The sequence below is a fragment of the Staurois parvus genome, unplaced genomic scaffold (genome assembly GCF_062004578.1).
Source record: "Staurois parvus isolate SC_StPar_1 unplaced genomic scaffold, SC_StPar_1.0 ptg001352l, whole genome shotgun sequence".
NCBI lineage: Eukaryota > Metazoa > Chordata > Amphibia > Anura > Ranidae > Staurois > Staurois parvus.
In genome coordinates this window covers 659,901-684,078 of record NW_028319148.1, presented here as the reverse complement: position 1 = coordinate 684,078, position 24,178 = coordinate 659,901, and the positions used below count along the sequence as shown (strand labels likewise).

The 24,178-nt window shown below is 46.3% G+C and overlaps 1 protein-coding gene across 1 annotated transcript in view; it reads left to right on the top strand.

Moving 5' to 3' along the window:
• The window catches only part of CNTROB (centrobin, centriole duplication and spindle assembly protein), a 70,465-nt gene that overhangs the window by 28,424 nt on the left and 17,863 nt on the right, over positions 1 to 24,178 (top strand). The window contains exons 5-14 of the mRNA XM_089661577.1: positions 455 to 605; positions 6,180 to 6,296; positions 7,986 to 8,102; positions 8,182 to 8,280; positions 10,939 to 11,145; positions 16,886 to 17,032; positions 18,806 to 18,939; positions 19,071 to 19,196; positions 20,563 to 20,704; positions 22,101 to 23,400. Coding sequence (XP_089517703.1) covers positions 455 to 605; positions 6,180 to 6,296; positions 7,986 to 8,102; positions 8,182 to 8,280; positions 10,939 to 11,145; positions 16,886 to 17,032; positions 18,806 to 18,939; positions 19,071 to 19,196; positions 20,563 to 20,704; positions 22,101 to 23,400 — 2,540 coding nt within the window. The remainder of the gene's footprint in view (positions 1 to 454; positions 606 to 6,179; positions 6,297 to 7,985; positions 8,103 to 8,181; positions 8,281 to 10,938; positions 11,146 to 16,885; positions 17,033 to 18,805; positions 18,940 to 19,070; positions 19,197 to 20,562; positions 20,705 to 22,100; positions 23,401 to 24,178) is intronic.

Below are 24,178 nucleotides of genomic sequence, written 5' to 3'. Positions count from 1 at the left end.
CTGTCGGTTACTCTGATGCAGCGGCTGTAAGAACATAGCTGCAGGTCCTAATTTGGGAAGTGTGTGGGTGAGTGGCCCCAAATACACCCTGTCTGTGTTTTGGCCATACATCTGCATCCACACAACTGTCAAATTAGGACCTGTGGCTGTGGTTGTACAGCTGCTGCATCCCCATAGCATAACATAGGCTGCCTGCACACAGCAATGGCCACATTTAAAAAAAAAAAAACAAAAAACTGATTCACACTGGACAGGCCACAGCAACTAAGTATATGAGCCCCAAGACCTCATTTACACACAGAACGTACAGGAGGGGGGCTTGTAATGAGTCCTTGATTTCTAACAGCAGCAGTGAATAATGTAATAAGAATTTATTTTTTTAATTATTGTTGATCCCTCTGGGTGAAAATACATATAGCCGTGTGCTGAACTCCCTCTCTCTCCTCTGTTTCAGTGCCCGGCCTGCCCAGGATCTCTCTCCGCCTTTATCTCTTACTGGTCTGGAGGGTCTTTTCCCTCGTTACTCCACACTGTATAATGCAGCACCCTCTTTCCCCGACCTGCAACTCCGAGATGCTCTGGAGAAGGAGACCGCACGACGCAAGGTATGTCTCTCTATTACAGGTACAGCTGTTTGTTCTCTGCGTTTTCACCTCTCCCTGGTCAGGACCCTCTGTTTCTCTTCTGCAAGGCTGGGAGAACTTTCTTGTAGGATCGCTACTATTGCTTTCTGCGGTGTTTGCTGTGCTGCTATGAGGTCTACAAATATTTGGAATGAATCTGCTCCTCTTGTGTGTCACTGTTTCTTTATGGAAGACTTGCTTAAAGTGGAGCTCCACCCAAAAGGGGAAGTTCCGCTTTAAGGACTGCTCTCCCGCTCCCCATTAAGGATTGGCACCTTTGGGGGGCGGGTACCCAAATTTGACAGGTACCCGCTCCCACTTCCAGTCCGATTGTCTAGGCCAGTGGTGGGCAACCTTTTTTTTCAACTGAGCCAAATCTCGCCAAAACCACGATTGAAATTTTATTTTGAGAGCCACATTTTTAAAACTGAAAATTCATCCCCCATATAGTAATTCATCCCCCATATAGTAATTCACCCCCCATAGTAATTCATCCCCCATAGTAATTCATCCCCCATATAGTAATTCATCCCCCATATAGTAATTCATCCCTCATATAGTAATTCATCCCCCATAGTAATTCATCCCCCATATAGTAATTCATCCCCCATATAGTAATTCATCCCCCATAGTAATTCATCCCCCCTATAGTAATTCATCCCCCCTATAGTAATTCATTCCCCATATTGTGTCAATTCACTTACCTTTGCTCCGTGCGTTCCTCTCGCCATGTTCCCGCGCCGTTCCGGTCTTCAGGGCGGACTGTGAGTGGAGAGGAGTTCGTCACGCTGCCCCGCCTACATCCTGACAGCCAATGTTTGCCACGCTCCGCGGGCCGGATTAAAAGGTCCGCCGGGCTGTAGTTTGCCCATTGCTGGGCTAGCTGCAGAGTCCTGACTTCTGGGGCGGCCGTCCGAGAGGAGGGAGGGGAGCGGGCGCCCGGCACACAGAAGAGCCGCATTAAAGTGTGCAAAGAGCCGCGTGTGGCTCGCGAGCCGCGGCTTGCCGACCACTGGTCTAGGCGACCGGACGCGGAAGGTGTCCTCCCTCCCTGTAGTCTTCTGGGACACCTGACAGGTCCCAGAAGACTACAGGACCATTCATGAAGTGCAGCGCTACTCGCACATGTGCAGTGGGTACCCGGTTGTGAAGCCGCAAGCTGTCACAGCCGGATGCCCACACTGAAGATGCCGGCCTCCTAGAATACAGAACGGCCGGTGAAACAGGCTGCGGGGGACACACCACAGGACCGAGGGACAGGTAAGTGGCTGTTTTTTAAAAGTCAACAGCTACAGTTTTTGTAGGTGAGTGGAACTCCGCTTTAAGCACTTAGTAAGGCTTTTACTGCAGAAGAGACATGCACATCTCTTCTTCATTAAATTGCCCCTACCTGCCTGCTCACTGTCTTTTCCGGCTCTGTAAACTCAGAGCTGGGCTGGTCTTTGAGATGAATAGCTTCTGCGCATGCACAGGAATTACATCATCTCATGCCAGCCAATAAAGAGGCCCAAAGACCAGCACTCCTAAGAAGATGCCAATGCCTTAAAGGGACTGTTGGACAGGGGAGTATTATTGTTTTAGTTCCGCTTTAACTGACATTTGAAGATGGAAGCTCATTACATTGATCTGCAGATAAATGAAACAGAGTAGACACAAAGGTAACATTGTAAAATGCTATATTACCTCTAAAGAATGTTTATAAACAGCGCATGGTTTTACAGAAACTTTATATACACAGCAACTCCCAGCTGTCATTTTAACTGTTGGAAATGGAGGACAAGTCAAGGGGCACAAAGGGCAGAAGGATAGGGTGTGCTACACATGTTCTGTGTACTTCCATGAAGTTCATTAAATGTGTGTGCAACATCCAGTGTCTCCAAGTGTCAAGGTCCTACCTTTCCTCAGACCTTGTGCTGCTCCATGTGCTGGCATCCATCTTAGGTGTCTGCAAAGCATTGTGGGATCCTTTATGCTTTCAGCTCTCTGCGGCTCCTCCCCCAGGAGGTGGCGGCTTATCACATATAAGTCTGCTGTTTGTGGCTGTCCATTGCATTCGTGTCCTGTCTGTTGCACAACAGCAAGCTCCTGTTTAGCTACTCATTGCTTTCCTGGATACCGAATCGGCTTTGGCTAAGACTCCTCCTGGCTTCTGACCCCGGCTCTGGTGACGATTCTTCCTGGCTCCTGACCCTGGCTCTGGCGACGATTCTTCCTGGCTCTGGCGACGATTCTTCCTGGCTCTTGACCCCGGCTTTGGCTACGATTTCCACTGTTGGACTTGCTCCTGATCCCGGCTCTGGCGACGATTCTTCCTGGCTCCTGATCCCGGCTCTGGTGACCGATTCTTCCTGGCTCTTGACCCCGGCTTTGGCTACGATTTCCGCTGTTGGACTTGCATAGACTCTTTTGTACAACAGCAAGCTCCTGTTTAGCTACTCATTACTTTCCTGGATACCGAATTGGCTTTGGCTAAGACTCCTCCTGGCTTCTGACCCCGGCTTTGGCGACGATTCTTCCTGGCTCCTGATCCCGACTCTGGCGACGATTCTTCTTGGCTCCTGATCCCGGCTCTGGCAACGATTCTTCTTGGCTCCTGATCCCGGCTCTGGCAACGATTCTTCTTGGCTCCTGATCCCGGCTCTGGCAACGATTCTTCCTGGCTCCTGATCCCGGCTCTGGCGACGATTCTTCCTGGCTCCTGATCCCGGCTCTGGCGACGATTCTTCCTGGCTCTTGATCCCGACTTTGGCTACGATTTCCGCTGTTGGACTTGCATAGACTCTTGTCTTATTTTTATATTAATAAACCTACCTTTAATTGCACCTCCTTGTGTGTCTGGCTCCTCGCTCCCTGACACCGAGTGAGTTAAGGAGTCTCTGTTGCTTGGTCCTACATGGGCAAGGTGATGGCGTCTCCAAAGGCTCGTTTACACTTGCTTTGGCATTGGACATCCTTTTTTAAAGCACTCTGCCAATCAAAGCACTTCTCACTAAATACAATTGGTAAGCTTGCAGTCCTGTACACACGCTGCGTTTTGCTTTTCTTCAAAACTTTTACCCCATGTTGCTTTCTTTGTGCTTCAAAGTATCTCCAAAACCTCCATAGAAGTCTATCGCAACACTCACTAACAGCACTCGCATCTTTTGAGGGTTTTTTTTCAGAGTTAGCTTTGCTTTGTTTTCAAGGTATTGCATGTATGAGATAACCCAGGATGCACTGGGAAACCAGCAAGTGAACCAGAAAGAAATCATCAGTGGTCACTTCTGATTAATGTATATATATTTTGAGAGTGTATTTTGCAGATGTCACTGTGACGGTCGCGGCGTCAGACCCCCAGCCCTTCTCACTAACACGTGACCGAAGGACTAGCCAATCTAAAACCGCGCTGTCACGTGCATAACAATGCCACGCTCAGCTGCACCCTACACAAAGATTTTCCAGCTAATGGACCACAATCCAAACCTGCAGCCTGAGAGCGATTGTTACTGGGTCAGTTTAATTACGCAATTAACCCTTCACACTGCCACCACCGCCTTTTTGTAGAGAAAAGGAGGAAACTCGCCAATATTAGCAATAACACTATGATGTTTGAATAATCGTCTGTATACACACTGTCACCGCAGGCAGAGGTATATAGAGGTTTTAAAACACACAGTATCGCTCTTCAGAGACAGGGATTCTTAGTTCGCATTAAAGAGCTTTAGAAACAGTTCAACACTTTTCAGATAATAGGATTTATTACTAAAAGGGTGCAATAAAAATATTTACAGAAAAAGATGTTATATATATATATATATATATATATATATATATATATATATATATATATATATATATATATATATATATATACACAGAGAGCAATAACAGAAATTTAGAGAGAATGATTGCCGTCAGCCTTGGTTTAAGCAGCGTTCAAGTGTCAGAGCAAAAGAGTGCCGTTCTCCCAAGTTGGTTCCTGATGTTAAAAAGGGAGAATTCTTCATCTTCTGCTCCAAGCATAACAGCCTTTTTCTAGGAACCCAGCAGGGTGTCTCCTTTAAAGCAGAGAACCAATCGCCTCATTTGGGGAGGGGTGTTTTAGGCGGGGAACTCAAGCTATGACCAAATCCCTCGCAGTTTATATCATGGTCAATAACCTTCCCTAGTTACATATAGCAGCCTAGCCACTAGTAGATTGATATGCAGAATGATATCCTGAATGTCCAGACATCAAACATGCCATATCTTACTATTTCATCTAGAACTATATGGCTTTCTGCTCTCCTGTAGACTTTAACTAGGGGTGTAAGATGTCAGGCGACTCGCATTAAACTGAGCTATCCGAATATATGCTTTGTTTCACTGTAATTATTTCCTATCTTAAGATATGAATTTATATGGAAAAGTGGGTTTTAAATAGGATGTCTTTTTTACTGTTATCTTTGAATGTCTTTCATGTTCAGTGAAGGACTGGTTTATAGCTTTACGATCGCCTCCAAGCAAGAGTCTCACAGACATACTGGGCCCAGGCTAATTGGGGTTTATAACCATGAAGCTATCCCGCTGTGCCTGATGCCTAAGATCTCAGCATACATACAGACCACATTCCTGAGGGAGGGGGATTGGAGGGAGAGAGAATGGTACAAGATGGAGGATCTGTAGCAAGATGGATGACCGTGTCCATCTCTGTACGTACAATTGCTACAGTCACATCTGGAGCAACAGGAAGGTGAACGAGATCCAGACTGAAGCAGAGCAACAAGCAGACCGCACATGTGGTGTGCAACATGGAAACACTATAAAGGTGAACGGGGACCAGAGAGAGAGGACTGAGTGGCAGAGCATCAGCAAAGCAGGCAGACCAGAGCAGGAGAAACTAGCAACGTCACACATGGTGTGCTGCATGAGAGCAATCTAATGGGAGGTGAGGGGGGACCAGAGAGAGAGGAGAATCGGCAAACCAGAGGATCAGTAGAGCTGGGGGATACTACTGAGCGGGGGATCAGCAGACCTGGAGGTTACTACTGAGCAGGGGATCAGCAGAGCTGGGGGTTGCTATCGAATTGGGGATCAGCAGAGCTGAGGGTACTTCTGAGAAGGGCATCTGCTGAAGGAGGGTACTAATAAGCTGGGGATCTGCCTTAACGAGGGTACTAATGAGCTGGGGATCTGCTGAACGATGGTACCAATGAGCTGGGGATCTGCTGAAGAAGGGTTTACTGAGTTGGGGTTCTACTGGGCCTCATTAAAACAAATAGAAAATCAACAACAGCAAACTGAAACATCAGGAGATGTTTGTGCCAATGCAACTCTTTATCTGCTTCTGTCTTTGCTCTCTCTCTCCCTCCCTCAATGTGCCAGTCTTCTTCTGTCTTGACTCTGGATCAACTGTTAAGCCTCTGCGCTGTAATCTCGTTAATGCATCACATGGGTCCAGCTTGAATTAAACCAGTTCGGCTTTTTTATAATTAACCTCCCATTACATATCCCCCCCCCCCCCCCCATCATGTCCACAATGGTTGAGTCTAAGCTGAACTTTAAAATGGCGGGCTTGTCTTCTCTTTCCCCCTGCAGCATCTTGAGCGACACATCCAAAACCTGCAGAACGAGATGCTGGAATTACAGCAAAGACTGTCCGTCTCAATGACCGCTGACCGCAGAAAGGACGCCATGATCCAGCAACTGGACCAGGTGATACTTTCTCCCTAATCACATCAAGCCTTATGTACTAATCAACAGCTCAAGGGAAGTGAATAAAGCATCCGTCATCTCACCTATTTTTTTTTTTTTTTTTTTCTTTTCAAAAGCCGTGACATTTTTCAGCTCAAATTAGCAAAGCTTTAGTCTTAATATGTATTGTGTTATCACATGCCAGCTGAAGTTTGATATCAGGCTTGAAGTGCGCAGGCACAAATTGTTACGGGTATAAGGGACTTTGCTGCATGTTTGTGCTAGTTATATTTGTAATAATACATATATACATTTTATTTTTTAAAACAACAGGAATGGTTAGATTGGTCAGGGTTTTTTGCTTAGTGTGTTTTCTTGTGTCTGTGACCCCCCCCCCCCCCTTTCCCCCACTTCTTATCAAGTTGTCACTAAAGCCAGTTATAGACAATGGGTACAACCAGCTTGCTGGATTTTACATGCGATTAGCAGGAGGGATTCCCTTATCAACACTTACTGCGTTGATGGGGAAATTGAGCGATTTTCTTTCCTGCAGCTTGTGGAGTCAGAGACGGCAATAAAAACCTGTCAGAGGTTCTAACTCTTCCTCGCTGGCTGCAGTTTGGCTTAAACCCCTTCCTGCCTGCAGTTCCTTTATAAGCAATGCCTAGAGTAATGTCATTCTGTGGATTTATCAGTAAGCATCCTCCCTTTGAGAACCAGAAGTCAACACGTTGCATGGCTGATGGCTCTCAAGCCCATCTGTCACTGACAGCTCTTGTCCATACAGACAATCGGGAACCAATCACAGTGGTTCCCAATCATGTGGTCACAGCTTCAGCTAAGGCAGGGGTGGGAAAACTTTTTGACTTGAGGGCCGCAATGGGTTCATATATTGGACCCGGGGGCCGGACCAAGAGTAGATGAATGATGTGTATGTGTCATCCATAGTAAGTATAGTAATATTCCCTCATAGTAAGCATAGTAATTCATCCCCCATATAGTAATTCATCCCCCATATAGTAATTCATCCCCCATATAGTAATTCATCCCCCATATAGTAATTCATCCCCCATATAGTAATTAATCCCCCATATAGTAATTCATCCCCCATATAGTAATTCATCCCCCATATTAATTCATCCCCCATATAGTAATTCATCCCCCCATATTCATCCCTCATATAGTATTTCATTCCCCATAGTACTATTCCCCCCCAAGTAGTAAGCCAAGTCCCCCCTGTGTCAATTCACTTACCTTTGCTCCGCGCATTCCTCTCGCCGTGTTCCCGCGCCGTTCCGGTCTTCAGGGCGGACTGTGAGAGGAGCCTAGCTCCCCTCACGTTAGTCACGCTGCCCCGCCTACACACATCCTGACAGCCAATGTATCACGCTCCGCGGGCCGGATTAAAAGGTCCGCCGGGCCGTATACGGCCCGCGGGCCGTAGTTTGCCCATTGCTGAGCTAAGGCAATAATCGCATACAAATGTGAGGCTTCATTGACAAGGGGATGTAGGTGTACATGGTGCTTATGGGACGTCATTCTAGCCTAGGCAAGAAAGCTGTAAGTGCTGGTCCAAGTGCACAAAAGGTACTTTGAAAAACAAAATTTGGAGTTGGGCTTTAAATTTGACATAGAAGTATATATGCTATAAGTCACAGATCGAAAACATGAAAAGGTACTCATGGGTTTTGATGGCTTCATACATTCCAGACTCTGGCCATGGTGGTGGGCGGTTGGAAGCAGCAGGAGCATCAGCGTGAAGAGGCCATGCGTCGTCTGAAGCAGGAAAAAGAGGAAGCAGAGAGAGCCGGATCCAAAGATCAGAAGGTGAGCCTGAGGTCAGCCATGTTGAGCAGGGCCTACGTTCTGCACACACTCTTCTCTTATAGTCTGCTCCATCTTTCAGGCATTAAGTCGGGTGCAGCAAGAGCTGGCTGAGGTCTTGGAGGCCCTGGAAACAGAGAAACACACAGGAGACGATCGCCAATTAGAACTGCAGAAACAGGTAAGAGATTAACGTTTTTGTGGTGGTCTACATTTGTATTGGGGACATTTTCCCCATCGTTTCATGGCCTGGCAAGCACACAGCTCCCATACATGTGCATTAAGCTGTTCAGCTGGAGTTCAACTTTAAAGCGTAATTGAACCTGAAATGTGAAAAGACTGCTAGCAGATAGATATTTATGGAAAATAGAGACTCTGCATATCTTTTCTGCCATACAATCTTTTCAGCTAGCAGCCATGCATGCACAGCTCGGTATATGTGCTGGGTGCCAGGACAAATGAACTCCCGCGCTCACATGCAGGAGATGAGCCATCCTGGCCCAGCCAATCAAGGCTGCTGAAGACTCCTTATCTTGGAAGAAAATGGGGGGGGGAAAAAAAAAATAACAGAACCAACAATGGAGCAATGCGGGAGAGAGCAGATGACGCAGCACTGGAAGGGGTTGCTGTACAAGGTAAGTGTGTAAATGCAGTGCATTCTTGCAGATTCTCATTCACACTGATGTAAAATACGTTGTGTTCCGATGCATTCAGCATATAGTTTTGCACACATAGAAACGCAGCAAAAAAGGAGCCTATGGGCCCATACATATACAGTTCAACAGCTTAGAAAAAAAACTTAGGACACAAGTACACCTAGGTTTGTATATTCAGCTGTAAACAACATTATGGGAGGAATTTACTAAAATTGATGCACTCAGAATCTGGTGCAGCTGTGCATGGTAGCCAATCAGCTTGTTCAATTAAGCTTTGACAATAAAACCTGGAAGCTGATTGGTTTCTATGCAGAGCTGCTCCAGAGTTTGCACGCTTCAATTGTAAATCTTCTCCTATGTTTACAGTATGTACACATATACAGTTCAACAGCATAGAAAAAAAACGTAGGACACAAGTACACCCAGGTTGGTATATTAAGCTGTAAACAACATTATGGGGGGATTTACTAAAACTGGAGCACTCAGAATCTAGTGCAGCTGTGCATGGGAGCCAATCAGCTTCTAACTTCAGCTTGTTCTATTAAGCTTTTAACATAAAATCTGGAAGCTGATTGGTTTCTATGCAGAGTTGCACCAGATTTTGCACGCTTCAATTGTAGTAAATCTCCCCCTATGTTTCCAGCATGAACACTGTTTACATGGTACAAATGAACAGAGCACAGTAACCGTATTAGCTCCCGCTGCTGCTCATGGCTCATATGTAAATATTAGCAATGTGTAATGTAGGTGCCGATTGCAGACTATTGATTTAACAGTCGAATAAATCGTTCATTCATTCACTGGCCCTGGTGGGGGAGGAGCTAGTGGTTCATTTCTGTAGTGCTAAACACTATCAGGTCCGCACTGACAGCTCAGCCAATCACATTCATCATAAGCATAAATGTCTCCTCCACCAGCCATTAGGAGCGGACTGGACAAAGAACCGCAATACTGTGAAACTATTCTGGCTCCGCCTCTGACATATCACTACAAGTCCGCCGGTGGAAGGAGCTGTTTCTGCCTATGTAGAATTTGATTGGCTGTAACAACAAACCTGATGGGGAACTGACTGCTTGTTTAGTGGCAGGATTTGCATCCTTCGTTGCTAAGATGCAAGAAGCAGAAGACGTCTATGTCCTAGCATTTCGCCGAGCAGCGGGAGTGGCCGATAGAGGCCATTTATGCTGTTAGGCTGTACACATGTAAACATTAATCAATGTGTGCAATATGTATCCTCACTGGCCTGCCTCGCCGCTGGCTATCCCCGCTTCAGTCCATCCTGAATACGGCAGCCAGACTCATTCACCTTTCCAACCGCTCCATCTCCGCCACCCACCTCTGCCAATCCCTCCACTGGCTTCCGATTGCGCAATGGATCAAATTCAAAATCCTAACACTGACGTACAAAGCCGTCCACCATACTGCCCCGAACTACATCACTGACCTAATATCCAAGTACCACCCAACACGCACACTCCGCTCCTCACAAGACCTCCTTCTCTCTAGTGCCCTGGTCTCCTCCTCCCATGCCCGCCTCCAGGACTTCTCCAGGGTGTCACCCATCCTCTGGAACTCCCTGCCCCAACCCATCAGATTATCACCTACTCTCCTCTCCTTTAGGCGCACCCTGAAAACCCACCTCTTCAGGGAAGCCTACCCCACCCCCTGCTAACTTGCCGACCTCCTCCACTCCTCCCACCACTCCATCCCCCACAGCTATCTCCTCCTGTGCCACTATCCCCTCCCCCCTAGATTGTAAGCTCGAAAGAGCAGGGCCCTCGATCCCCTCATGTTTTGCATTGTATTGGTATTGTTCTGTCACATGTTCTGTCCCCCTTTGTAATGTACAGCGCTGAGCGAACTATTGGCGCTTTATAAATACTGTATTATAATAATAATAATGTGTACAGAGCCCTGTAATGTAGAATCTTGCTGGCAACTATTCCTGGCAAGATCCTACATAGAAAATTGCCATATGAATGAGGCCTATGAAGCTCCTGGGGATCAAAAAAGTTTAATTCTGCTTTGAATTGCATTAAAAAAAATAAAAAATAATGTTTTGCAAGAGCACAAAGCATGATCTCACTGAAAACATTAATATATTCCCTTTAATACATACACTGAAGTGTGCATGCTGCTCACACCTGGGTGTAAGATTATCTGTGACATTTACTCCCGCGTAGGTCGATGAGCAAGCTGCCAGAGTCGCCCAGTTGAAGGCTGAATCGGAGGCTGAGAAAGAGGCCCGAACGGAGGATCAGAGGGAGCTGCACTCACTACAATACAGAATGCAGGAACAGCAGAAGACCTGGGAAGAGAGGGAGAGAGAGCTGCAGGAGGAGTGCAGAAGAATGCAGGAGGAGGGAAGTACAGAGCTGGAGAATGAGAAGGTGAGAACCAAAAAGGGCAATTCTACAAGAGGGTGAAATTCACCGCAACAATCCAAAGACAAATTTACTAATATGTGTGATTTTTTGTTTTTGTTTTTGTTTTTTTGGTGTTTTTTTTGTTTTTTCTTACACATTACTTTGTAAACCCCCTACTGAAAAGTGTACAGCTTAACCTCCCTAGCGGTCTGATTATGTCAGTATTTCTGTGCTCAAAGCGGTACTTTTTTTGCATGGAAATATATGTAATTTTTTTATTGTAGGCCTGTAATTCTTAGGAATAACTCGCTGAAATCTGTCTGAACAAGAGTCTAGTAAACATCCCGGGGATGATAAAACTTGAAACACGAAATCCTAAATTATAATTTAATAAATAATCATAAAAAATAATAATATAATAATAATACATTTAATTCAATAATATAATCAAACCAAAAACACTGAAATGTGAAATATAGCGCCAAGTTCGCACATCGCTGAGCTCAGTCGCAGAATTGTTTTCAGTGTCTGATGAGGAATTTCCCCCACGAATCATTATCACTCAATTCTGCAAGTGGTTCTGATTTACTATCGCTGTTCTCTAGCCGGTCTAAAACCGCTTTTGACCTAAAGGGACGCTTTTTGGACGCCATGGACTTTTCTCAGTTTCCAGGCAGAAAGAACAGTAAAAATGCAGGCAGGGCGCCGGACAAAGCACTCGGGACAAAATGTATGTGAAATGGTTTGATACAGGAATGTTATACTATGTGATTTTAGTTTTAGAAAATGTCAGTTTTTAAAATTTTCAAATTTGCCACCGGTTCTGGCCCCCCGTAAGTCCCGTATGTCCCGACGCTCGCAGGGACCGGATGCCGGCATCGGCCGGAGGAGATGGCCAGGGACGCTGCAGGGGGGACATCGCGGGAGAGCAGGACAAGGTAAGTGAAGAAGAGATCCCGGAGCAACGCTGCAGTGTATTCCTGAGTGTAGCTCGGGGTTACCGCTTGTGGTGCTGAAACTTTACCCCGAGCTACACTCGGGAATACTGCCAGGGAGGTTAAGGAAGGCAGGGCTTCGAACACATTTATTATAGTGAGTTGCAAGTCTTCTAATGCATGTTTATGTGTCCACGCAAATGCTCCTTCCTTTATTTATTACAGGTATTTATATAGCGCCCACAATTTATGCAGCTCTTTACATATATATTGTACATTCACATCAGTCCCTAACCCTCAAGGGGCGTACATTCTAAGGTCCCTAACCCTCAAGGGGCGTACAATCTAAGGTCCCTAACCCTCAAGGGGCGTACAATCTAAGGTCCCTAACCCTCAAGGGGCGTACAATCTAAGGTCCCTAACCCTCAAGGGGTGTACAATCTAAGGTCCCTAACCCTCAAGGGGCGTACAACCTAAGGTCCCTAACCCTCAAGGGGCGTACAATCTAAGATCCCTAACCCTCAAGGGGCGTACAATCTAAGGTCCCTAACCCTCAAGGGGCGTACAATCTAAGGCCCCTAACTCACATTCATACATACACATACTAGGGACAATTTAGACAGGAGCCAATTAACCTACCAGCATGTCTTTGGAGTGTGGGAGGAAACCGCAGTACCCGGAGGAAACCCATGCAGGCACATGGAGAACATGCAAACTACCTTTCAGAAACTTTAAAGCTCATCTCCTAATAAGTATCAATTCCCCTTCCCCCACGCCCCTGACTAACCCATCCTATGCATTTTTTTTATTCTTCTTACCTTGATGTACTGGCCTAAGTCTGGGTCATCCAGCAGTGTTTGGGTCCATTTCTGGCTTCTTCTGCGGGGAACTGCTTATCCAAAGCTGCAAATGTGGAAAGGGGACAGTCAGGTTGTGGGAGGAAAGAGCTAGATGATGCTGGATGCCTTCCAGCCAGGAAATGAGGTGAACTTTATCTGACTTTCTGCAGATTATAATGCACATTATGAGAAGCTCAGTGTGCAGTGAAATCAGAGTAAGCCATATTAGTACAGGAGAGCAGCCCATACAACTGTGGAAGACTGTAGGGAAGGCTTGAGTTCAGCTTTAACTACAGGGTTTTTTTCTCAAAGAACTCCAGGGTTTTTTTTCCCATGCAGGGGGGCTCCCTTCTTCTACTACCCGACACCCCCCCCCCCAAAAACACACACACTAAGTAGCGGTTTTGTGCATGAACTGTTCCTGACGTCATCTTGCTCATAGACTGGCTCTGGACGTGTGGATGGCTTGAACCATCACCACTGGACGTGGGGGAGTGATGTTTCCAGAAGATCGATGGATGGATCGGGTAAGTATAACCTTTCTGTGCACCCCCTGGACAAGACAAGCAGTTAACCCATGCAGTACAGGCAAAGCCCCACTGCATAAAATTTTTTTTTTTTCATGGAGTTTGGCATTAAAGTGCACTTGTTGTGAGGGAAAATTGTGGGCTGCTGTCATGGACCTCTCCTTGCAATGCTAGTTGCTCAGATTTCATGCACATGCTTTAGTTTCAGTGGTTTTGGAGTCACTGACGTGGAACGGGTATAGAGGGAAAGAGTACCAACTTTTCTGACATCTCTGACTTATTTATTCAGCATCATTTATGTAGGAAAACGCAGATACAGCAATTGACATTCTCAGAAGCAAGCCAGCAATAGTAGCCCACAATTTTTTTTTTTTTTTTCATGTACATATGAAGCTGAACTCCGGGCAAAAAAATGTTTTAAAGCAGTGGTTCTCAACCTTCCTATAGCCGCGACCCTTTAATACAGTTCCTCATGTTGTGGTGACCCCCAACCATAAAATTATTTTCGTTGCTACTTCATAACTGTAATTTTGCAGTGGGAGGACTAGTGCCACATCATTGGTGTCAGTGGAAGGAATAGTGCCACATCATTGGTGTCAGTGGGAGGAATAGTGCCACATCATTGGTGTCAGTGGAAGGAATAGTGTCCCATCGTTGGTATCAGTGGAAGGAATAGCACCCCATCATTGGTATCAGTGGCAGGAATAGTGCCCCATCATTGGTGTCAGTGGGAGGAATGGTGTCCCATCATTGGTGTCAATGGGAGGAATAGTGCCCCATCATTGGTATCAGTGGAGGAATAGTGCCACATCATTGGTGTCAGTGGGAGGAATAGTGCCCCATCATTGGTATCAGTGAGAGGAATAGTGCCCCATCATTGGTATCCGTGGGAGGAATAGTACCCCATCATTGGTGTCAGTGGGAGGAATAGTGCCCTATCATTGATACTAGTGTGGGGGGGAATTGTGCCCCATCATTGGTGTCAGTGGGGGGGGATAGTGCCCCATCGTTGGTGTCAGTGGGGGGAGGAATAGTGCCCCATCGTTGGTGTCAGTGGAAGGAGGAATAGTTCCCCATCGTTGGTGTCAGTGGGGGGGGAGGAAATAGTGCCCCATCATTGACACCAATGATGGGGCACTATTCCTCCCACTGACACCAATGATACTTACCTTGCTGACTCCTGCTCCAGCCTGGGCTCGCTCCCTCCCTCTCCCATCTACAGCCAGCATACCTGGCTGCAGCAGCACCATCTGCACGCTACAGACGCTTACCTGTTAGCTGTCTTCCTTCTCCGGCCACTCCCTCACTCGATCTTCTTTGCTCTTCGCGCTGCTGCTCGGCTCCTCCTCTCCAAGCTCCACCTCCTCGCTAGTGATTGGCCGCCTGTGTGCCTCTCCTGAGCTACAGTTCTGGCAGCCAATCACTGGCGAGGAGGCGGAGCTGTTGAGTGATCCCGGGGATGTGGCCAGATGACAGGGGAGGCATGTCATCCCGCGCACACATCGCGGTCCAGGGAAATGTGGACGTATCTGCATGTGGGCGGACTGGAGTCTGATTAAGGAGCGGCGTCTCGGTTCCTAAGACCATCGTAAATATGTGTTTTCCGATGGTCTTAGGAGACCCCTGTGAAAGGGTTGTTCGACCCCCAAAGGGTCGTGACCCACAGGTTAAGAACCGCTGTTTTAAAGGGTTAGTTCACCTTTTTACAATATGTAACTAAGTCACTACACCCTCTCCACACCCCCAGTCCCTCCTTCCTTGATTACCCTCAGCTACACAAACGAGTGGTGTAGCAGACCAGGCATCTAAAAATGAAGTACACTGCCCAGAGGCGGCGTAGTATCATGGTGGTGAGCAGGCATTGTTCAGCGCCATCACATGACCACTCTGTTCATTTGAACCAGAAACGAACTCTCCTGCACTCTGAGACCCAGATAGGTGGCGAATAGATGGAACCAGAACTGGAAAAATTCGACCACCAGTGCATATAGGGTTGCGCAGCTCCAAACAAGGCTGGGGAAGCCCGACCAGTACTGCGAAACAAAACAAAAAGCGCACCAACCTTGCGCCTTACCTCAGTAACCAAATTTTATTAAATACAGAATGATACTCACAAACGGCGAAGTAAATCAAGCATGAAAGTCCTCAGAGGAACTTGAAAATTAAACTGACACGTTTCGAAGGGCATCCCTTCTTCATCAGAGCTCTGATGAAGAAGGGATGCCCTTTGAAACGCGTCCGCTGTACTCTGAGTGTCTACCCCTATGATGGGACCCATGCAGGCTGCCTAATTTTCACGTTCCTCTGAGGAATTGCATACTTGATTTACTTTGCTGTTTGTGAGTATCATGTTGTATTTAATAAAATTTGGTTACTGAGGTAATGCGCAAGGTTGGTGCGCTTTTTGTTTTGTTTCGCTTTGCAGTACATGACCACTCTGACCAATGAGAATCGCTCTGTCTGGAAGAAGAAATGTCTGGACTATCACATCAGCTAACGTGAGCCGTGAAAGATAATTATCCAATGAAGTAAGTGCAGCAGGGAGTGTGGGAGGGTGTTGAGTTAGTTCACCTTTTTGTGTTTTGTGAAAAGATGAACCAATCCTTTAAATATAATCCCCAGTAGTCCCAAAGGATATACATTTACCAAATGACTTTTGTAAAGCCAGTTATTGTCCAGTAAAAGTAGCAGTGACATCATCACTGTTCTGTACATAGCCTATGCAGAGCTGTGGGAGGGACCCAGCATACTACCCACTACGTGCTGCCTACAGAAAGCTACAGGAGGGGGCGGAGACAAGACCAGACATCCTGCACAGGGAGAGAGAGCAGCAGTGAGCGGTCTTTATTACAGGAAGGAAATATCTCTCTAGATTACTGCACAGATCTGGAAGGAATACACAAAGCACTCCAAGATCCAAGGAAGAATGACACATGACCAGGGGCGGACTGACAACTCATGGGGCCCCCGGGCAATAGGGGATCATGGGGCCCCTGTGTCCTTGCCCACACTTAAACCACACCCAAAAAAGCCTATGAAAGGTAACAGGGACATCTCATGGGGCCCCCTACTGACCCTGGGCCCTCGGTCAGTGCCCGAGTTCCCCAATGGTCAGTCCGCCCTGCACATGACTCTTGTATATAGACAACTTTTGCTTATTCCGAAGTTCAGTTTTATAACGTTCTCGACCTGTACTCCCCTCTCTACATCATGTCTGTTTCCTGTATCTCTCCAGCTTTTGTGTGATGGGCCTAGGCCAAACCTTTCGGTCTCAAATGATAGCAATTCCTATACTGTTCTGCACAATTATAATGTCTTCGTTTGGACTTGTAAGCATGTAGCTTGCACAGGATGTCAACATCTCAACCTTTAAGTCGTGCTGCGATTTGAGGTTCCACAGCAGTTGAAGAGTCCCCAGGCTGCTCATCTGCTAATCTCTGCCATTTGAATCCCTTTCCCACAGGCTCTAACCCAGCAGGAAAGCCAGAAGTCTCAGCAGTTACAGATGGCTCTGTCCTCCCTGCAGAGTGACGTCCTGCGCTTGGAGAGAGAACTGCAGACTTCGCACAGAGAGAGAGATACTCTGCTGATGGAGCTCAACTTAGAGAAGGTAACAGTCTATCAGGATCATGCTGTGCTGTAAATTTAGTAAAAGAGATGATATGTTGTTTTCTCCATTGTTTTCAACTAGTGCGTTTTAAATATTGTCCAAACCGTCATTTACTTTCTAAAGGCCAGGATTAAAGGGACATTACATTTTAAAAAAAATAATAATAAACATGTTATTCTTACCTGCTCTGAGTAATGGTTTTGCCTAGAGCAGCCCCGATCTCTTTTCAGGTCCCCCGCCAACACTCCAGGCCCCTCCCTCCCACCTGGTGCCCCCATTGCAAGCAGCTTGCTATGGGGGCACCCGAGCAGGCTCGCTCCCGAGCTGCTGCTCTGTCTGTCCATTCACACACAGAGCAAGTCTTGGCCCTGCCCCCGTTCTCTCCTCATTGGCTTACTGGCTGTGATTGACAGTAGTGGGGGCCAGCAGCTGCCGCTGCTGTCTCAGCCAATGAGGAGGGAGAGACCCAGGAGAGCCGACGCTCCCGTGCACATTGCTGGATTGAGATGGGGCTCAGGTAAGTATTTGGGGGGGCTGCTGCACACAGAGGGGTTTTTACCTTCAAGCATAGAATGCATGAAGGTAAACAACTTTGAGCCTTTACAACCACTTTAAAGTAGATGTAACCTAATCACTATGGTATTGGTATTTTGAAAGCTTCAACAAAGCTTGCTGAAAGCTCTGTAAATTCTTTTTCAATGCTTTTAAAATACCATTCAGCTTCAGTTTGTAAATGTTGACCACAGATCCTAATGGGAATGCTGATTGCCACTTTAAACAAGCCGCTAGCAGGCTTCAGCACTTCTTGAACTTTGTTGAAAGCCTGCTAGCTGCTTGCTTAGAGTGATATTCATCATTCATATTGGGATCTAGGATATGTGGTCAACATTTGCAAACTGAAGCACAATGGAACATTTAAAGCCACCCTGAGAAATTCAATGCAGCCTTCGCTTGTGTACATATAGACAGAAAGTGGTTGCAAAGAGGCTGCAGGTGATCAAGAACACTGAGATGTAACAAAGGATTAAATTCCTGTTTCACTTTGACAAAGAATTTGCAGAGCTTTCAGCAAGCTTTGTTGAAGCTTTTATAATGCCATTCAGCTTCAGTTTGTAAATGTTGACCACAGATCCTAATGGGAATACTGATTGCCACTTTAAACAAGCCACTAGCAGGCTTCAGCACTTCTTGAAGTTTGTTGAAAGCCTGCTGAAGCCTGCTAGTAGCTTGCTTAGCGTGACAATCAGCATTCATATTAGGATTTGTGGTCAACATTTGCAAACTGGAGCACAATGGAACATTTAAAACTTTAACATAGCTTGCAAATCTGCAAATGCTTTGTCAAAGCTTGCTGTTCACACTGCTCTTATACAAACGTGTGAAACAGGCCAAAAAAAGATGGAGAAAATAAGTATTTGGCAATTGTTTGATACACAGAGAGGTGGATTTACTAAAGACAAATAGACTGTGCACTTTGCAAGTGCAGTTGAATTCTTTTTCCTTAGTAAATATAAATGCACTAAAGCTTCACTTTGTAAAGAATACCCAATCAGGTGCAAGGAAAATTTAAGAAAAAAAAGCAGTTTTGCTTGCACATTATTGGATGATGGCAGTCCACGGAGCTTTACCACATGTACAAAGCACTTGCAAAGTACACAGTCTATTTGTCTTTAGTAAATTCACTCTAGTATTCCTTTCATATAGGGTTTACATCTACTCTAATGCCATTCCTCTGTGTTCTTGGAGTGGTGATAAACATGTCTTGCGTTGCAGGCACGTAATGAGTCCGAGAAGGTACGATTAGAGAGTGAGCACAAAATGCGATTGGAAGAGGAGATAACAGAGAGACTGACAGCTTTCCATGAAGAGAGCGCTCAGCACTTGTGCAGTGTGAGAGAACAGCACAGGTATGACAAAGGAGATTTCATTTCATTGTAAGATGTACGCATTTAGCTACAACGTACCAACGTACCTGCCAGTGGGCAATAGTCATTTAGCTACAAACATTTATTCAACTTAACTTTTTTTGGACACTCAGGAAACAATTGCTAGATCTTGCTTCTCAGCATGAGACTGAACTGTCCAACCAGCTGTCACAGTTCAAGTCAGAATTACAGGAGCGAGAGAGGCGTCACCGTGAGATCATTTTGGATTATGAGCACAAGTAAGTTGCTGTGTTGCTTTTGCAGTTGAGTACTTCTTCTGTCTGTGTCACCCTGCAGGAGGAGGACAGAATCAGAGCCCCCTTCTGTCTGTATCACCCTGCAGGAGGAGAACAGACTCATAGCCCCTTCTGTCTGTATCACCCTGCAGTTGGGAGCGCAGACTCATAGCCCCCTTCTGTCTGTATCACTCTGCAGGAGGAGGACAGACTCATAGCCCCCTTCTGTCTGTATCACACTGCAGGAGGAGGACAGACTCCTAGCCCCCTTCTGTCTGTATCACCCTGCAGGAGGAGGACAACACGTAGCTCCCTTCTGTCTGTATCACCCTGCAGGAGGACAGACACATAACCCCCTTATGTCTGTATCACCCTACAGGAGGAGGACAGACTCCGAGCCCCCTTCTGTCTGTATCAAACTAGAATGAGGACAGACTCATAGCCCCCTTCTGTCTGTATGTGCCACCCTGCAGGAGGAGGACAGACTCATAGCTCCCTTCTGTCTGTATCACCCTGCAGGAGGAGGACAGACTCATAGCTCCCTTCTGTCTGTATCACCCTTCAGGGGGAGAACAGACCCATGGCTCCCTTCTGTCTGTATCATATTGCAGGAGGAGAACATTCATAGCTCCCTTCTGTCTGTGTCACCATGCAGGAGGAGGAAAATCTCATAATTCCCTTCTGTTTGTATTACCCTGCAGGAGGAGAACAGACTCATAGCCCCCTTCTGTCTGTATCGTCCTGCAGGAGGAGAACATTCATAGCTCCTTTCTGGCTGTGTCACCCTGTAGGAAAAGGACAGACACATAGCTTCTTTCCCTTCTGTCTGTATGTGTCACCCCACAGTTGGGAGGACAAACTCATAGTCCCCTTATGTCTGTATCACCCTGCAGGAGGAGGACAGACTCATAGCCCCCTTCTGTCTGTATCACCCTGCAGGAGGAGGACAGACTCATAGCCCCCCTTCTGTCTGTATCACCCTGCAGGAGGAGGACAGACTCATAGCTCCCTTCTGTCTGTATCACCCTGCAGGAGGACAGACTCATAGCCCCCCTTCTGTCTGTATCACCCTGCAGGAGGAGGACAGACTCATACCCCCTTCTGGCTGTATCACCCTGCAGGAGGAGAACAGACTCATAGCCCTCTTCTGTCTGTATCACCCTGCAGGAGGAGGACAGACTCATAGCTCCCTTCTGTCTGTATCACCCCGCAGGAGGAGGACAGACTCATAGCCCCCTTCTGTCTGTTATGCCGCAAGTTAAGGGGCAGAGCAGTTTGCTTTTAAATTTTTGTTTTTTTTTCTGATTCTCCTGATAAGTGCATCCCTGGTTTCCTAATTTTTTTTTTTCTCTCTGCTTTCTCTCTATAGGTTATCTTGCTCAGAAGAACGCTGTCAGGAACTGTCTCGGTCTCTGCATCGATTAGAAACACAGAGAGCAGAGATGCTAACACAGCTGCAGGATGTCATGAAGAGCCACTGGAGCCAGGCCTTGCAAGTTCTCTCCTCTAAAGTTAGTTCCTTATTGTTTAAAATATATCTGAAAAAAAGGGAGATTTGGTTTATTATTGGAAAACCAATGATAACTGCTTTTCAGTATTCTGAAAAATCTACCTTTTGTCTTTAATTTCTCTTGAAAATTGGTAATTTACTTCTGTGCTTGACCCTCAAAAGTGTATATCTACAGTGTGAGATTACCTTAGGCCAGCAATGGGCAAACTACGGCCCGGCGGACCTTTTAATCCGGCCCGCGGAGCTAGGCTCCCGCGAGGCTCCTCTCACAGTCCGCCCTGAAGACCGGTGTAGCGTGAAAATCTGTCTCCTATGAGGATCTGTCCCCCTCGACGTATCTGCGCATGTGCCGGAGATCGCCGATCGGCTGCTAATGCCTGAAACTGGCACATGCGCAGATACGTCGAGGGGGACAGATCCTCATAGGAGACAGATTTTCATGCTACACCGGAAGGGCGCGGGAACACGGCGAGAGGAACGCGCGGAGCAAAGGTAAGTGAATTGACACAGGGGGGACTTGGGGAATTAATATGGGGAATGAATTACTATAGGGGGGGTGAATTACTATATGGGGGATGAATTACTATATGGGGGATGAATTACTATAGGGGGGGTGAATTACTATATGGGGGATGAATTACTATATGGGGGATGAATTACTATATGGGGGATGAATTACTATGGGGGATGAATTACTATATGGGGGATGAATTACTATGGGGGATGAATTACTATATGAGGGATGAATTACTATATGGGGGATGAATTACTATATGGGGGATGAATTACTATATGGGGGATGAATTACTATATGGGGGATGAATTACTATGGGGGATGAATTACTATATGGGGGATGAATTATTATGGGGGATGAATTACTATATGGGGGATTAATTACTATGCTTACTATGGGGGAATATTACTATACTTACTATGGATGACACATACACATCATTCATCTACTCTTGGTCCGGCCCCCGGGTCCAATATATGAACCCATTGCGGCCCTCAAGTCAAAAAGTTTGCCCACCCCTGCCTTAGGCCCTGCTGCCTCTTACTGCTAGTCTCACCCAAGATTTACAGTTAGGTTTGGTGATGTCAGTACTGTGCTGCTCAATGACTCCTTACTGGAGAGGAAGCTGTACCTAAGACCTGCAGTGCAAGGATCTCTCTGTGCTTCATTTATTCTGTGGATCTGTTTCCTGCACCTCTACAGCTGCTTTTTGAATATTCCCTTACTAGTCATCAGATTACTAGTCATCAGAGGGACAGTTCATGAGAAAACACAGTTCTCTATTAAGATAGCTGCCTCCACACAGAGATACTAAGCTTCTGTCTAATCACAAGCCCTTATATTTGCAATACGCAGTCCATAACACATCCTTTCTTTTCACAGGCTCCCACTATATCCCCATCATCCTTTGTGCCCTTTCAACAGACTGAACCCACTGAACAATGGTCCAGTAAACAGACCAGAGAAGGTGGCTATGGTGAAGAGACCAGTGACAAAACGAGGCAAGGTGTGATAGGAGCCAGTCACCTCACCAGCAGTAACAGTAGGCACCACAAAGAAGGTGGTAGCCACTTAGAGCTCAACAGTACCCAACATTTAGAAGACAGTAATAAGACTAGCCCAAGGTCTACCAGCAGTAGACATTTTAAGGAGAGTGTTACCTCAGACTTGATTAATTTCAGCCAGCTCTTGAATGAGCGAAGCCAAGGTCCTCTTGGTGGGAGTGACGATAAGGAGCCCAGTCCCAGATATATGGGTGATGGATCTCAGTTTTGTAACAAAACCACAATCGACAAATCTAGTGGCCAGCCTCTAATAGGAATTTACCAGCCTAAGGAGAACATTGAACAACCTAACAAAGCCCTGGAAATGGTTGCCACCAATATGAGAAGTCTTCTCAACAGTGGTCATTCTGAGTCAAGAAGCCAGGCCAAACCCCAACACAGTGATAAAGACTTCCAAAACATTGATAAAGATCTGCTCAAGTCAAATGTGGCTGTTGAACTAACTCGAAGACAATTATTTGATGATTATGTTAAAGAACTATCTAGCCAGTTCATGAAGAGTGGAAGGGTGGATCTGAACCAGCGACCGATAAGTGACATAAATATCTCCAGTAGTGGCCAGTTCAGGAATATCAGCGGCCATAGCCAGTCGGTGACCCTTAAGGATGGCAACAGCCAAAGCTGGCTTTATCAAGCCATGTTGGACCACCATCTGCCAACCATGGGCTACACAAACATTAATGAAATTGAAAGAAGCCATGTCAGAGATGTCAGTGGTCATTCTTTTATTAGTGGTCATGGCCAGCCTCCTGTGCTAAAAAACAGTACTAGTAGCCAAAATCATGCCAGTCATGTCCAAGCCAAGGTTGTGGGTGATGGAAGCTATCTGAAGGAGCTCAACAACTTTATGACGCCTATCGCCTATTCACAGACCACATCAACCATTCCCCATTTAAGCCCCATTTATAAAGATCATATCTTTGGTTCAAATCGGGAAATAAGAATCCACCCTGATCATAGAGAACAGTCATCCAGTAGTCTCCAGCCAAGTCACAGGGTGATGGATCCAGAGGAAAGTTTCTACCCTATGCAAATGGAGGAGTTAAGCCAAAGTTTTAGCAGTCATCATGGCTTTTTCCCTCTGGAGCCCCTCCCAGACAGAACAATGTCTAGAACTGGTAAGTCATTTACACGACACAGATATTTACGAGAGTGCCTCTAACCCATTCAATAGAAACCAGTGCGATCACCGACATTTCATATTCATGGGAACACACCTTGTCCAGTCACTAGAGACCAGTGACAGCACTGACGCTTCATATTCATGGGAACACAGCTCATCCAATCTATAGAGACCAGTGACATCACCAACATGTCCTATTCCTGTGAACACAGCCTGTCGAAACACTAGAGACCAGTGACATCACCGACACTCCATATTTATGAGAACACAGTCCGTCCAATTACTAGAGACCAGTGACATCACTGACACTTCATATTCATGAGCACACAGCCCATCCAATCACTAGAGACCAGTGACATCACTGACACTTCATATTCATGAGCACACAGCCCATCCAATCACTAGAGACCAGTGACATCACCGACACTTCATATTCATGAGCACACAGTACTCTTGTCTCCTGCAAACACAGAGCTTTGACAGATGGAAGCCATTTTGAAAGCTTCATAAGATCTATTCTTACCATGGTATCCATGGACGTCCAATCACTAGAGACCAGTGACATCACCGACACTTCATATTCCTGAGAACACAGCCCATCCAATCACTAGAGACCAGTGACCTCACCGACACTCCATATTCCTGAGAACACAGCCCGTCCAATCACTAGAGACCAGTGACATCACCGACACTTCATATTCCTGAGAACACAGCCCGTCCAATCACTAGAGACCAGTGACATCACCGACACTTCATATTCCTGAGAACACAGC